This window comes from Lissotriton vulgaris, chromosome 3_1 (assembly GCF_964263255.1).
Source record: "Lissotriton vulgaris chromosome 3_1, aLisVul1.2, whole genome shotgun sequence".
Taxonomy (NCBI): domain Eukaryota; kingdom Metazoa; phylum Chordata; class Amphibia; order Caudata; family Salamandridae; genus Lissotriton; species Lissotriton vulgaris.
The window spans coordinates 1,378,162,760-1,378,178,921 of NC_141689.1; the positions used below are offsets into that span (position 1 = coordinate 1,378,162,760).

At 44.7% G+C, this 16,162-nt stretch overlaps 1 protein-coding gene across 1 annotated transcript in view; it reads right to left on the minus strand.

The window, feature by feature from the left end:
- Positions 1-2,483: 2,483 nt before the first annotated feature.
- The window catches only part of NCBP1 (nuclear cap binding protein subunit 1), a 729,105-nt gene continuing 715,426 nt past the window's right edge, over positions 2,484-16,162 (minus strand). Inside the window, exon 23 of the mRNA XM_086961848.1 lies at positions 2,484-3,202. Within this exon, the coding sequence (XP_086817974.1) occupies positions 3,089-3,202 (114 nt within the window). The 3' untranslated portion in view covers positions 2,484-3,088. The remainder of the gene's footprint in view (positions 3,203-16,162) is intronic.

Genomic DNA, 16,162 nt, shown 5'->3' on the forward strand with positions numbered 1-16,162 from the left:
GGACAGACGCCGGGGGAGGGGGGGGGGGGGGGGTCGTCGTAAGGTCCACCGGTGACGATCCAGAACCCGAAGACGGTCCAGTGGGGTCCCGCGACACCGGGCCTGAAGGCGCCGGCGGCGACGGGACCGCTTGACCTTGCGGCGCTGGGCCCGAAGGCGCCGGCGGTGTCTGGACCGTGGGGCCCTGCGTCGCCGTCGGGGCCGAAGCCCCTGACCCGCTAGGGGACCCAGACGGGTCCGCTGGGCCCGAAGGCGCCGCGGAGTCCGTCGGAGGAGAAAGTGACCTCATGGTCGCGTCTCGCCCAGGGACCGGAGGGTGTGGGGTGGGTCGCAACGCCCGCGACTCCGAAGGAGCGGCGTGGGCGGTGTCACCCGAACCCCCGGCCGCATCGTGCGAGCGTCAGGGGGAGTCAGAAGAGCGATGGCGCCTCTTCGACTTCTTGTGCTTCTTACCTGACGACGACTTCAACCCGGAGGAGTGGTGCCAGCTCCCGGAGCTGTGGTGGCTCCGTCCCCGACTGCCGGAGTTCGAGTCGCCTGCGGGACCGCTCCCGCCTGGCTTTCGAAGAAAGGGCCCGGCAGTCGGAGCAGGCCTGGTCGTCGTGGTCGACGCCTAGACAAGTTAGGCACAGGTGGTGAGGATCCGTTACAGACATCGTGCAGTCGCAATCCTCGCAGTGCTTGGAGCTAGGCATCCCTACGGCACCGATCTGAGTCGCAAGACTTCGAGAAATGATCAAAAGTGATCTCAAAAGTTAGTCAAAAATTGACTAGGGTTACTGCTTTTCCCAGATCTGCGCTGGCTGGCGCGGAAAAAAGAACTGACGTCAGCACGCGGAGGCGGCGTCTAAGTACTCCGACGACATCACGGTGCCCACGACGGACGCAGAGCCGCAGATGACGCCTACCGACGCGCAAGGGTACTGCTACGCAAAAGTGTCCGGATCCGTCTGACGCCTGGGGATATTCTAAGGTAAGGAATCTATCACTAACGCGTCTCTTTCAGATGCCAGGGAACGGCGGGTAGGGTGGCGACAGGCGAGGTCACACGTCCCTAGGGAAGCCTGCGCCCTCCGCCGAACGATGACAGGGCCTTGGATACAAGCTGCAGGACCTACCAGTGGGCGAGCAACGCCCTTGGAGCCGTGGCGAAGGACGATGTCGCAGTCGGAATAGGCGGCTCCTGGTTTCCGAGGTAGGGGACGGACGCTGGGACGACACCGACCTGGACAAGTGGGCCAACAGCAATTTCATCCGGCGCTCCCGCTGTGACTTCGGTTTGAGGTGTCCGTCGAATCATGGTGCTCGCCCAAACATCACATACAAATCAAGTGATTGTCTGTCGCCGACATCGGACGTGCACAAGAGGTACACGTCTTGAAGCCCGAAGGCATTAGCACACTGTTGCACAATGCAAAGCTTAAAAAAGGACGCCTGAAAACAGGTCAGGACATGATACGGCTCTGCGATGCACGTGGAAAAGAGATAAACTGACATTGGCGCGCCTGGTGCCGGTGCTGAACCTAAAGAGTGTTTGAAGAGCACAGACTGCACTAAGTTTGGACTTACCGTTGGATGTTTGACTGGAGATCCCTGCGTATCTTAGGGCTAGAAGATGTGCGAGAGAGACCTGCTAAAGCACCGGAAATGTATAGCATGGCCTCCTTAAAACCCTCACCTTTCTACATAAGTTACTGGCAGACCTGAAAATTCAGAATTCATTTGGACCAAGCTCAGAATCTGCTCAAATGGGGATTAGTAGCAAGACCAAGAGGCACGTTTATACCCTCTTTGGAGTTCCAGAGTAGCAGGAAGCAGAAGATTCCCAGCTTTGATGTATTATGCCTCTTTTTGAACTTACCTGCAGCTTTCAACCGTGACAAATGTCTACAGCGGGAGCAGGATTTTCTTTGGACCTCAAGCTGTCACAGTGTCAGGTCTTCCAATGTTCAGCAATGTAAAGCTTTGCCATGCTTTCCCAGATGGCTTTCAGATTCATCTGGGGACAGCGTTTTGAGGACCCGGAGTTGTGTTCCCAGCCCAGGCACCACAGCTATACTGTGTGAGGGTTTGTCACAGACATCTGTTTGAGACAGTGCCTGCATGGATTCAACCCTGCTATCTTGGAAAAGGACATAGTTTATTACTCACAGGACAAAATATGAAATTTTATGATGAGAAAAGTAATGAAGACTAAGGAGTGGCTCCAGATCCGCATCGGATGGGACAGAAAGAAACTGATGTAGGATATTCCCCAGGTGAGGTATCTGCAGTTATAAGGATCCATCAGAAAGTTACACACTGACTAAACTGACCATGAATTTGTTTAACAGGAATCACAGACTACCCCCACAGAGAGAATAGTACATTCAGTGTTTGAACCAGAGGCTGGGAAATAATCAAGGGGAATTCAGTAAGCGTTTTACAATAGGAATAATGGCACTAATAATTTATTAACCAAAAAGTAAGACAGCACACAATGGTTTTAAAAAACATTTTTTATATTTCAACCATTGTAGCCAAATTGCGAACATAAACAGTCGGAGGATTTAAAAATAACAAATCAAAACATCAGTTATACTTTTGTAACCTCTGCACTTCGCTTTTCAAGTGTCCATGCTGAACTATATTTGGTGGCCAACGACAAAGTTTTGGATTTGTTCGGCGAAAAGTAGCAGTTCTGTTCAGTTCTTTTTCCATTGGATATCTTTCTACTTTCACTTTATTTTAGATGAGGTGAGGTTTTAGTTTGTTGCTTAAGGAATAAAAAAAAATCCTATCTGCACAACGTAAAAAAACACAAAGCAGAACAAGGGATCAGAAGAAAAACTTAGATGTAGTCATAAGACAACCATTAAAAGGAGATAGTGTCTGTAGACAGATGTCAGCAATCTGCTACTACCAGTTTACAGAGGATGCTTAAGTTATTAGCCATATGATGCTAAAACGTTTTTCCACGCAATGTACTTGCTTCTTTTGGTATAAAATGGGGTACAAGAGGCAATCACAAATTGTAAAAGTGTCTTCCTGTTAATCAGGCAATTCCTTTAGAGTTCAAAGTTATCGGTCATCACTCAGAAAATAAATATTAAGCTTGAAGAGCACAGAATTGCTGGAAAACTCCCAAGATGTGAGGATCCAGTTCAGCAGTAAACAAAAGATTCTCCAACGTGACCATGTAATGGTGAATTATTTTGTAATGCTGTGGATAAACACAAAGACGTGTTAGCTTTTAGCCCATGACAAAACAGATCACAACTATTAAGCTCAATTTGTTTTTCCTTTGTAGTTCTGATCATTTAAGCATTCAGGCCTAGAAAAATCATAAAAATATTACTATACCTGCAGGTCTAGATAGTAACTTGAATAATCTACTCAACCTAACTAACTTACTTGACCCGTAAACTGTTTTTAAATTGTGTGATCCTAGGCAAATATTTTATTTTACAGAAGCGCCTTTTTCTTCATAATCACATTTGAGAGCACCTTCAAATATATTAGTTCAATATTTCTGCTGTATAAAAAAAACAACCTTTTGTTCGATTAAATAGTCTAGTCTAAACGTTTGCTCCATGTATAATAAGAATTTACCCACATATAGGGTACACAGGACTTGCCTCTGTTCACTCAGCACTGCCATCTGGGTAGGGGTGGGAATGTTTCTCAGTTCATGTGTAAAAATGCACTTTTAATATATTACCAAAGCATGATGTGGTAGCACACAGTCATTTGCAGACAGTAAATTTCTCATGGAATTGTCCAAAACCTTTTCTATTAACATGCAGTTTTACTGATGAATCCGTTACTTACCTTCAGAAACTATTTATCTGGCAGAGGCATATTCTAGTTGTAGATTCCTTACATTTTAAATTTCCCCCAGGCGTCAGTCTGGATCCTGCGATTTTTCATGAGTATTACTCCTACTCTTCGGTAGGTTATGCAGGTTGGCTCCACGTTCGTTGTTGTGCACGCCAGAAATTACGTCGCAGGACCTACATAGCTGCCGCCCGGGTGCACTGACGTCGGTTCTTAACACAACTTTCCAAACCAGAAGAGCAGAGCCATGAAAGACATTGACAAGTGGTGCGTCAAAACTAGGGCCCTTTAGGGGATTCCTTATCCCTAAAAATCAGTTCACAGAGCAGGGAAGTGAGGAAACTACAATGAGAATATGTCTCTACAGGATACATCTTTAATGAAGACAAGTAACTTGTTCATCTGATAGAGACTTCTAGTTGTAAATTCCTTACCTTAGAATAGATACCCCAGCAATACCAACCCCAGAGGAGGGTCTCGGAACAAAGTTTACACGAGGAAGTCCTGGAGGACCGAACGGGCAAAGTATCTGTCCCGCTGGACTTGGCTGTCCAGGCAGTAGGTTCTGGTAAACATGCTCAGGGATGCCCACGTTGCCGCCTGACAGATATCTAGGACTGGGACTCTGCGTGCTAACACAGTGGTTGCCGCTGTTGCTCTAGTACAGTGAGCACGTAACCCCACAGGATGTTCCTTCTTTGCCAATGCGTAGCACAATTTAATGCAGAAGACAACCCATTGAGAGATGGTCTTTTTTTGTATTGCCGACCTTTCTTGGCACCCACATGGCCAATGAAGAGTTGATCATCCACCCAGAAGTCTTTGGTAAGATCAATATAAAAAGACAACGCCCGATTAGTGACCAGGCCATGGAGTCTCCTCTTCCTTGGAGGGATGAGGGGGTGGGTAAAAGGTGGGCAAAGTAATGGATTATGCCACATGAAAGGATGTGACCACTTTATTTGACCACAAAGCTTTTGTTCGAAGAACCACTTTATTTGGATGGACAGACATATAGGGAGGCTTGGAAGACAGGTATTGGAGCTCCCTAACTCAGCGAGCAGAGTTAATGGCAATGTGGAAAGCCGTCGTAAGAAGCCTGAGGAGGCAATTATGAAGAGGCTTGAAGCAAGCACATATAAGAAAAGTCAAAAAAAAATTTAAATCTCATTGGGGCATTATGAAAGGAGACGGAGGAAACAAGTAAGGCCCTCATGAAACCGATTGACAATGGGAGATTTGAAACACAAGGCTGATCTGGAAGTCTCAAAAAGGCAGAGATAGCAAAAAGATCACCCTTAAGGGTGCCCAAAGTATGTACAACAGAACTTCTGAAAGAGGGGCAGAAAGGGGATCAACAGCTTTTGCTGGGCACCATGTCACAAATTAGTTTCATCTACCAGCATATACCGTTTTAGTGGAGGGACAACACATACTTTGGAAGGTCGAAATCTGTCAACTGCTACTGCTTAATCTCCACGCAAGGAGGTGGTGACAGGACACGTTCGGGTTAAGAACCGTCCCCTGCTACTGCGACAGAGGATCCTCCCGAAGGGGCAGTGATTGGAGGCCCAATGGCCACATTCAATAAGTCAGAAAACCAGACTCTTCGTGTCCAATCCGGAGCCACAAGAATGGTTTGAGTCAGTTTGTGATTGATCTTCCTGAGCACTTATTGTGCCACCTTAGAGATGCCCCCTGAAAAACAACAAGCCCTAGTGTGGTTCCTGAAAGGCTGACCGCCGTTTGCCACTACCAGACAAGTTTCTGGACCCCTGGGTAGGGAGCCGCCGCTCTCTGGGTCCAGAAACAAAGCCAATCCTGGGCAGAGGTCTTATGCCTCCTCCCCCACAATGGGCTGGGTCCACAAAGGGGAAGCTTCAAAGGCCTGCCACATTTGTAAGCTGTCCCTGCCCCCCAGCAACTGGCTTATACTGGTTCTGCCCCCACTCTGGGAGGGAGAATCGTCAGGAAAACCAAGCTAGGAGGAGAGGTGTGCCCACCTTTGCCGACCCCATCCTTCAGGTGGGGAAGACTAGGTTTAGCACATCTTAGTCCCCCCTTCAGGTGGGGAAGACTAGGTTTAGCACATCTTAGTCCCCCTCCAACTTGAAGATGAGGGGACCCAGCCAATTAGGGAAAGGCTCATGTCTCCACCCACTGGATGGTGGCATAATAGGGGATGTACCCAACCCAAACGGGGGACCCATAATAGGGGGTGTACCTATCCCAAGGAAGGAACAAATTGGTCCAGACCTCCACACCCATTAAAGGCTCCTAAATTTAGAATTTATTGGCAACCCTGAACCTTGCCTCCTCCGATTCAAGGGAGAAAAAAGTAGGACAGAAGAGCCATGCCGATCCAGGAAGAGGACACCAGCTACTTTGGCCCCAGCCCTACCAGCCTGTCCCAACTCCAACCTGTCTACAGCAAAGACCTCAGCGTGTTCAGCAACACCTCAGAGCCCGGAGGACCTGCCCTGCACTCACCTTACAGACTCAATCTCCTTTGAGCACCGGATTTGCCCAACTAAGTCTCACCCACAGAATCCAAATCCAGGTGGCTCCACGATTTTGCACCAGCCTCCCATGGCCGGAGTTCGAGTGGCCCAAACCATGAGGAGGTCTCCCCAGCGATCCTGATATGGGATCTGGTGATCGCCGACCATCAAGTTTCAAACAAACGCCTGCAGCCTCAACCTGAAGGGTTCTCCCCCAACCATGACCGGAGTTGGTAAGAAGAACCTGATACTAAAAGACAACCCAGCACTCGGCACCCCACAGACTTGGGTGGCCCAACCGACGGTGCCCAGGCATCCCCCAAGAACCCAACTTACCTCTCCAACCAGTGGTTGCCTTCAGGAAGCCTCCCTGCCCGAGCCCGCAGCATCCTTGCCGAACCAGAGTTCTCCATGGATATCCACAGGGCCCGCCAACGTCTGCTTTGCACTCTGCACTAGGCTGCCCCTGTGCCGCTGGCGGTGCAGCTCCTATGCTGAATGTTGTCCCCTTCAGTGCTGATCTCTACCCCAGGAGCTTTGCTCCCACAGCCAAGAGGCATGCGCACAAGCAGTCCCTGACCGAAGGTCCCCTTAGCCCCATTGGCTAACAAAGGGTCCCTGCACTCTGCACCCAGCCGCCCCTATACAGCTGGTGGTGCAACCTGATTGCCCATCTGGACCTTGGTCCTAACCCCCAAAAACTCCCACTCTTAAGAAATGTACTTACCTGTGAAACTGATAACCATTATTCTGTCATAGGAACCAATGTTACAAGTCTTTGTTCCAAAAATGTACTATGCGGTGAACTGCTGTTTTGTATGGAAAGAAAGTAACTATGATTCAAACTGATAATTGTTGTACTTAACTGTAAGTGACAAAGCCTATGGTGTGATATCTCGGCATATCACCAGAGTAGTCGATGTGAAGCTGAACTGAGAAAGTAATCCAAAGTAATTACTGGGTAATTTAAACTGCTTTTTGAACCAATACAAACCTGTAACAATTGTAAATTCATTCCCAATTACACTTCTATAATGTTCTATGATTGAAAGTATTTTTTACCTACCGCTACCAAGTACTGCTTGGTTCTAGAAATAAAATCCAACTTTGCCTTTTTTATACTTCCCCAATTGGTCTGGATTCTGTCTCTGTGTGTAATCAGTCTTTGATTGAATGAATACAATAAATGCTTTATACACCCTCTGGATAAATCTAACTGCTCGCCCACACCACCACAAAGAGAGCTGCTAGTACTTACCTAATTTAGCCTCTGCTATACCACTGTGGACTCCCTGGACTCTGTTCACACTATACATTACTTTGGTATACTATATACAGAGCCAGCTTCCTGCAACAGGTAGGTCACATGTACTTTCTTCTGTAAAACTTTGCAAGGAAATTAGATTGGGAATGGATTTGCAATTGTTACAGGTTTGTATATGCTTTAAAAAGAGTTTAAATTACATGGAAATTATTTTTGCGTTACTTTTGGAATATATGGACTACTCGGGGTGGTAAGCCTAGATATCACACTGTGGATCATACAATACAAGGTAAGTAAGACTTTTTCAGGTTTGCAATATAGTTACTTTTCTTTCATACAAAAGTTCAACTTGACAACATTTTGAGGAACAAAACAACACAACATTGGTTCATATGGAGAAAAGCATGTTATTGGTAAATAAATAACCTGCAAGAATAGTTTTTGGGGGTTAGAACCAATGCTCCGGTAGGCACTCAAATGAAACCACCAGTGGCACTAGGGGCAGCTAGGTGCAGAGTGTAGGGGCCCAAAGTTAGCAAATGGGGCTAAGGGAGCCTTCAGTTAGGGGCTGCTTACGATCAGGCCACTTGGCTGGGGGAGCTCCTGGGGTTGGGGGCAGCACTGCAGGGGCCAACTATCTGCACAGGAGCTGCACCACCAGTGGCACAGGGGCTGACAGGTGCAGAGTGCCAAGGCCACGTTGGGGGCCCTATGAATTTCAATAGAGATCTCCGGTTCAGCAAAGATGCTGCTGGCTCTGGTTGTGAGGCTTCCTGAAGGTGACCACCGGCTGGAGAGATAAGTTGGGTTTTCGGGGGATTCCTGGACACCATCAGTTGGGTCACCCAAGGCTATGGGGCATTGGGTGCCAGGGTGTCTTTTTGGCATCAGGGTCTTCTCACCAGCTCGGGTCGCAGGAACCGTTCAGGTTGAGGCCGAAGGCTTCGGCTTGAAGCTTGAGGGAGGTCGGGGATCACAAGATCCCAGGTCGGGGATCGCAGAGGGAGGGGGGGCATGAGCCACTTCCTAATCGGCTGGGTCACCTCATCTTCAAGATGGAGGAAACAGATGTTTGCTTCCCTCGTCTCCCCCACCTGAGGGGTGAGGTTGGCAAAGGTGTGATCATCTCTTCCCAACTTGGTTTTTCCGACTATTCTACAGCCCAAAATAGAGGGCAGAATCAGTGTGAGTCAGTTGCTAGGGGCAGCAAAAGGAAGGGACAGCTTGCAAAGGAGACAGGCATTTGAAGCTTCCCCTTCGTGGACCCAGCCCATCCTGTGGGAGGAGTGTAAGAAACTGCCTCCATATATACTACACCAAAATGAAGTATAGTGTGTATAGAGTCCAAGTGACCCAATAGGGAGGCAGAGGTTAACGTTAGATAGAACCTTATTCTCTAATTGTGGTAGAGTGGTTGAGCAGTAAGGCAGTATCAGAGGACAGTGTTAAGCATTTGATGTACACACTTAGTCAGCAAACAAATTCACACACTCAAGAACTGAACTCTAGGCTAATTGTTTTTGTATAAAAATATAATGTTTATTTTAGAACCAAGCAAGCCTGGCACAGGTAACTTTTCAGTAATAAGTTACTGGATATAGAACAGTTTGAAAAAGCAATAGAAATTGGACTTTGTTGATGGATAGAGGCAAGATGGCGCCCATGCGAGTGGACGCGTAGGCTGACTGCTCTCTACTCTGCCCACAACCACAAATGAGAACGAGAGAAAATTTACTGACGCGACTGAGCAAAAGAAGCCGCGGCGGCTTATGTTTTCGTGACTCTAACGAGACGGCGGAGCACCGGAGCACACACCGGTGCACACATTGGAGCACACACCGGTGCACACATTGGAGCTTACCGTCATTTGGGCGCAGGAGTTAGTTGTTGGAGTCTGGACAAAGTTCAGCAGTTGGCGTCCTTCACAGCGTCTCCTTCAGTCTACCGGGAGACGGCAGGGGAGCGCTGCTAGCGGAGTGTATCAGTGTGGGGGCGTGCACTGAGTGTCTCACAGGTGGTGGCGGAGTGACGGCCGGTTCTCCCTTGCAGAAACTCCTGGCAATCTGATTGTTTGCAGTGAAAAAGAATCACAGGAGCTACTGCACAGTGTTGGTGCTCTGGAATCATGTCTCCAAAAGGTGCAAGGGTGAAAACTTGCGTAGTGGAGGAGCAAGCTGAAAATGGTGATGCAGAGGTGAGCAAGGCAAGTTTGACCAGCTCGCAAAAAAACGCTAGAAATGTTAAAAATGTCCTGGACAATATGAAAGTAAAGGCGGGCGGCGCAGAAAAAAATAAAGTTATACCAGCTATTTTCTCTGCTGCACAGGAAAAGTCTAAGGGGGGAAAAACTCAGACCACTGTTGAATGAGAATCTCAAGTATTAGTGGCAGCAGATCCTGAGATGGATTTAGCAGTTTTAAGTGCTGAGGGTGTTGATGGTCCATCGAGCGATAACGCAAACGGTCAGGCTAGCCCTACTTCAGTAAGGGCAAAGGATGTGAATTCCCCCCCCCCCCCCCCCCCCCATGATTAACAATGGCAGTTTAGCGGGTAATAACCTCAATCCCCCCCATCAGGTGAAGAACAAAGTCAATGTACACAACAAGATGCTGAATCTGGAGACTTTTATTCCATGTCAGATCAGTCGCTATCTTCATCCTGCAAGGACCTAGCTCTACAATATGCCCAGCAAATGAAAATGACGGGTGGTAGTCCCTATGCAGTGTCTGCCTGGATGACTCAGTTGATATATCTGAAGGCAGCCCATCCACAGTTTGTAAAAAAATTGAAAACATTGCAGTCCTACGAGTACCAGAAGGAAAAGAGGGACAAGATGCTCGTAAATTCATTGTGGACCTATACAAAAACGCTTTTCCAGAGCTAAGTAAATGGGATTGGGACAGGGAGATCGAGAGAGCCCATCAGTTTCCTTTCAATATACGCGTGGGACAGTCTGATGGACAAAATGTTGGTAGACCAAGAGCATTGCTTATTTCTTTCAATAGTTTTTTGGCCTGTGAGGATGTCTTTAAGCTTGCTCGTCCAGACAAGCGTAGAACAGGCCCTGGCTTTGAGTTTCTTGTAAGACCTGATTTTTGTAGATATGCTATGGAAAATCGCTGGCAGCTTCGGCAATTGATCACACCGTTTCAGGCTAAAAGCGTGCAGGCCTATTTAATGAATCCCGCAAAATTGAAGATTTTTCAGGAACGTACACATTTCTTTACAACAGCTGGATTAGCTAAAGAGTATTTAAATAGCATTTAGAGACACAGGTTGCAAATTGGCTGAAAGATTAGTTTCCAGGTGTAGATCATAAATTATATGTGCTTCTAATGTCATATTCTTTCTTCTCTTTTCCCCCTATGTCTTAATTGTTAGAGATTGGGTATCTTGGAGGATGACTATTATTAATCTCTTTTTTTTTCTTTTTTCTGAATGTAGGAATTGGTGGTTGACTTGTGGGCAAGGGAAGGGAATCACGGCAGCCGTCAACTGCAGGACCATAAGTCCTAAAGCCTTGTTGAAGGGAGGGGAGGTGGCTTTGGGCCATTGGGGTACTGGGTGGATGGAAGGGTCACAGTGTTGGGGTAAAAAAGGGGAAAAAAATTCACAGTTTCAGCAAAGAAAAGGTAATAAAAATGGAAAAGCATCAGGAGCAGCGTGTGTATATTTTTATAAAAATAAGAGAATTGTGCGACTCATTGTGAATTTATGTTTGATGGCTTCTAGTGATATCAAAATACGTTCTCTGAATGTCTCTGGTCTGAATAATATTAACCAAAGAAGGAGGATTGCTGCAGAGCTACGGTATTTTCATCCGGATATTGCATGTATCCAAGAGACGCATTTACCGTGGAGTAAACGCCATTTGCCATCGGATTTGGGATTTTCCGTTGTTGTCGCTTCGCAGCAATCAGCAATGACCCGTGGTGTCGCTGTTTTAGCCAAACCCAATCTCTACACGGTTCGGCGCAACTTGGCAGACAAATTAGGTCATTGGGCTATAGCGGAATTTGGTGGGCGATTCACAAATTTTACTTTATGCAATATCTATGGGTCTAATTTAGATGAGGCAATAATTTTGGCAGAACTGAATTTAGAGCTCGCAACATGGCCAACCCCACTAATTATCTGCGGCGATATGAATATTAATTTAACTAGTCAGGATTTTGAGGGGGGGTGTGAAATTTTATAGAGGACGGAAACCGCAGGTCTTTAAGGCTTTGTTTTATCTACTAAAGGATCATGGTTTGATAGATGCATGGAGTACATTATTTCCCGCTGATCAAGGATATACTTTTTATTCTTTCCCCCATAAAAAAATGGTGCGATTAGATTACTTTTTTAAAATACTGCCTCCCTGGTGGGGGGGTATGCAGATACCACCCAAAATCTCATCGGATCATGCCCCTATTGTATTAACACTGTCTGGTTGGGCCGAGGCTATGACACCCAAAAATTTCTCTTTTGATCGGAAGTTATGCGTTAATGATGATTTTGTAAAACACATTTCAGGGTGGATAAAGGATTTTTTTGATAACAGGGACTCAGCTAGCCTTGGCATAGTATGGGATATGTTTAAGGCCTATTTCTGGGGGGAAGTGTTGAGTTTCGGGTTATCTAATAAAAAAAAACTTAGAGGGGAGATTGAGATCTTTTATTCGGATTTGAAAATGGCAGAGGAGAAATTTACTTTCGGAATAAAATACATGGGCAATATTGTAGAGTTAGAGGATGAGGTTGCCAGAAAAAGGGCCAAAATAACAGGAGTATGGGGCAAAGAGTCTGAAAGAAAATATTTGACCCATAGAAAGCAATGTCATGAATATGGGGAGACAGTTAGGAGATGTCTTGCCCTCAAGCTGCAGATGAACGAAGCCAGACATAATATTCCAGCATTAAAGGATAATTAAGGTATAGTAAAGTCGGATCCAGAAGGGATTCTAGCTATTTTTCAACAGTTTTACACCAAACTCTATACACATCAGCAAGGAGGGGTTGTTCAAGAAATATCTATGCTGCTTGGGGAATCTCCTAAACTAGATCCAGAGGCGGCAGATATGCTGGATGACCCAATTACCATGGAAGAGTTAGCAATTGCAGTTAAAACTCTAGCAATGGGAAAAGCAGCTGGCACTGATCGTTGCCAGGAGAAATATACCAACTTTTTTTGATCATCTTAAGGAAATGATGCTGGCTACGTTTCGGGAGGCCCAAAAAGGTTTGGCTCCCAAGTCGTGGGATGAAACTACAATTGGAGTTTTTGGCAAGAAGGGCAAAGATTTAGAGATACCTGGCTCATATCGCCCTATTTCCCGTTTAAACTGTGATGGTAAAATATATTCTAAAATTTTAGCTAACCGTCTTTCTAAAGTAATCACCTCGCTAGTATCAAAAGATCAGCATGGTTTCATACCTGGGAGGGGCACTGTGTCTCACATTAGTAAAGTGATTACCTTGTTCGACATTGCGCAGGCTGAAAAACGACACTTAGGGTTAATTTTATTAGACGCAGAAAAAGCGTTTGACCATGTAGAATGGGACTATTTATGGAGATTAATGGAAATTGTGGGTTTTCAGAAGAGTTTTATGACCACTCTACAGGTTTTGTATGCTTCACCAGTAGCTAGAATATCGTTAATGGGATCAACTTCAGAGGCAATTAAAATTACGAGAGGAACGAGACAGGGATGTCCCTGTTCCCCTTTGTTGGAATGCTCTCTGGGAGTCATCTGATTAAGCCTTTCTTTGTACGTGGTATCCCCCATACAGTATTTGCATACGCAGACGATATCGATGTGACAACTGCGGATCCGGCCAACACACTTTTAGAGATTGAACGGTTAGCATTGAAATTTGGCCAGGTGTCAGGTTATAAATTGAATGTTACCAAAACGCAACTTGTATGTACTGAGAATGTTTTACACGATCCAAGGGTTGTTGCTGAAGCAACATACTTAGGTGAAAAAAATCAGGGCATCTATGACTACATTAGTAGACGCAAATTGGGGTTATTATGCTGCAACAATGCAAATTCTTTGGAAAGATGGGGCAGGTTACATTTTACTTTGATTGGTCGTGCAAATATTTTAAAAATGAATATTCTGCCGCAGGTATTATACCAATTCAGAGCTATATCTCTTGAAATATTGCCAATTCAATTGCAGAAGTTACAGGCACTTTGTTCAAAATTTTTGTGGGCCCCTGGAAAACCTAGTCAAGCTATGAGACTCATGTCTCTTCCAATCGTACGGGGTGGTTTAGCAATACCGGATTTTGTTTTGTATTATTAGGTTTGTTTTTTGCAAAAAATGGGTATACTATTGACTGGAAAGGAGGCTGGCACCACAGGAACAACAAGCTCTATATTTAGTTTATTATTAGGACCTGAAGCAAAACGCAGTTTATTCAGGGAAATTGAAGGGAGTAATTACAAAAGGACCAGGCTTAAGGTTTTGGAAGCAGCGATGAAAACTTGGAAGAAGCTACATAAATTAATTGATTTAGAAGGCTTAACCATTATACGCCTATGAACGTGGAAAAATTGCTCCCAACAATATTTTATGATAAGGTGGCTATTGGTTCACGAAACAAGGGTGTTCTTCAGTTAGGAGATCTTTATGAGGAGGGGGGACTTATCAAGCAGTATATAGACTTAGCAAGTTCATATAATTTACCTAAGGCACAGTTTTTTTAAGTTCCTTCAAATGCAGGATTTCTTGATACGTAGAAAATTGAAATTATGTCCAAATCCTCTCATCAAAGCTATCAAATCTCAGAGCAAAATTGGAGTGCTGAATAAAGTATTGTCTTCATTTAAAAAGGATGATTTGGAGAAACATAATTCACAATGGGCATTGATATTGGGAGTAACTGATACCGACGTGTCGGTAGAAGACGCAATTGTAAGATTTAAAAGTACAATTCTTTCAAACTGTATTTAATTTAGATTATATCCCGGCATGTATGCATAAGTGGGGTGACCGCTATGACGGGAAATGTTTTCGTTGCTGGGGTGACAATGCTGATAGTCTGCATATATTTTTCAGTTGTGTTAAATTGAATAGGTTCCTACAAGGCATCGAAAAGTTTTTCTCAATCATTCTTGGGTCAACACTTCGTATTACTCCAGCATTGATGTTATTAGGGATGGGGCGAGTTGTTACTAGAGGGAGTGTTTTTTATAAGCATCGATTTTTGTTGTTTGTAGCAATGACAACGGCTCGTTTATGTATTGCTGGGGATTGGTTATGCCCCGAGCCTCCAAGGTTTGAGGTTTGGCGGGCTAAAATGTATCGTTTAGCCAACCTAGAATTAAGTTTATATTCAATAAAGGGGGCAAGGAAACGAAAATTAGGATTGTTATATGGGAGATTTTCGCTGCTCATATGAATGCATGATATGGTGTCTTATTTGTTTTTGACATTTTACCATATTTTTATTATCTTGGATGTAACTCCGCTTGTGTTTTTTTGTTAGTGCTGAACTGTGGAAATAAAATAAATTTTAAAAAAATTTACTTTGTTTGATTTACAGGGGAGCAGTAGTAGTATGTAGCACTTGCAGTACATTGAAATGAATAGGCTTTTTCAGTAAATTGCAGGCAAGATACTTTTTACGTTACTTTTCTAACTCATTGCTGGCTACCTAGATTCAACACTGGGACATTTCCTGGAAACAGGTTCGAAAATAAGTTTTGGTTATTTGTGCGATTTTTAAAGAATATTTTCAGATTTCAAAACTCCACACTTAGAAACTTTTTGGAGCACTACATTGATATTAATAGGCTTTTCTAGTAAATTGCAGGTAAGTTCAATTTCATAAGTCTTTATTTCGATATAAAAATCATAAAAGACCTTACAGCAACTATACACTTACAAATTCAAAATTACCCACTAGTTATATCAGCAATCAGGTTTTGCAATACCACATGTTACTTAGAACCACATCAATTGTTGACCATCCATCAGTAGTTTAAAAAAAAAAAAAATTACGTACATGTGAACAAATATTTAGTGAATCTGCTTAAAATCATCAATAAACAGTTCATTCCATTGTAAAAATACCTTTATAAACATTCCTAAAAATAACAAATAAAATACTATAAATTCATCATTATACAGGGTATATAATATCAGGTGACGTGAGCCCATTAAAAAGCTTTAAGAGAAACACTTAAGATGTCACTGTAGACTCATTTTACGTGCAGGTAAGTTATTTTTCACGTTACTTTCCTAACTCAGTGCTGGATACCTAGATTCAGCACTGGGACATTTCCTGCAAACAGGTGAGTAAACACGTTTTGGTTATTTGCACGATTTTTAAAGAATATTTTTAGATTTCAAAACTCCACACTTGTCAATGGTATCCTATGGGAGGAAAACAGGTTAACAGTTCACAGGTAAGTAAACAACTGTGGAAGTTAAGGAATTGGGGTTAGACTCAGGGGTCCCCTAGTCAGTGATGCACTGTTGTTGTACCCTCAGCGGCACTAGGGCGGCCGGGTGCAGAATGCTGTTTCGGCATCGGGCGCCCTGTTTTCTAAGGAGAACCTCCGGGCTGCAAAAGCACTGCAGGC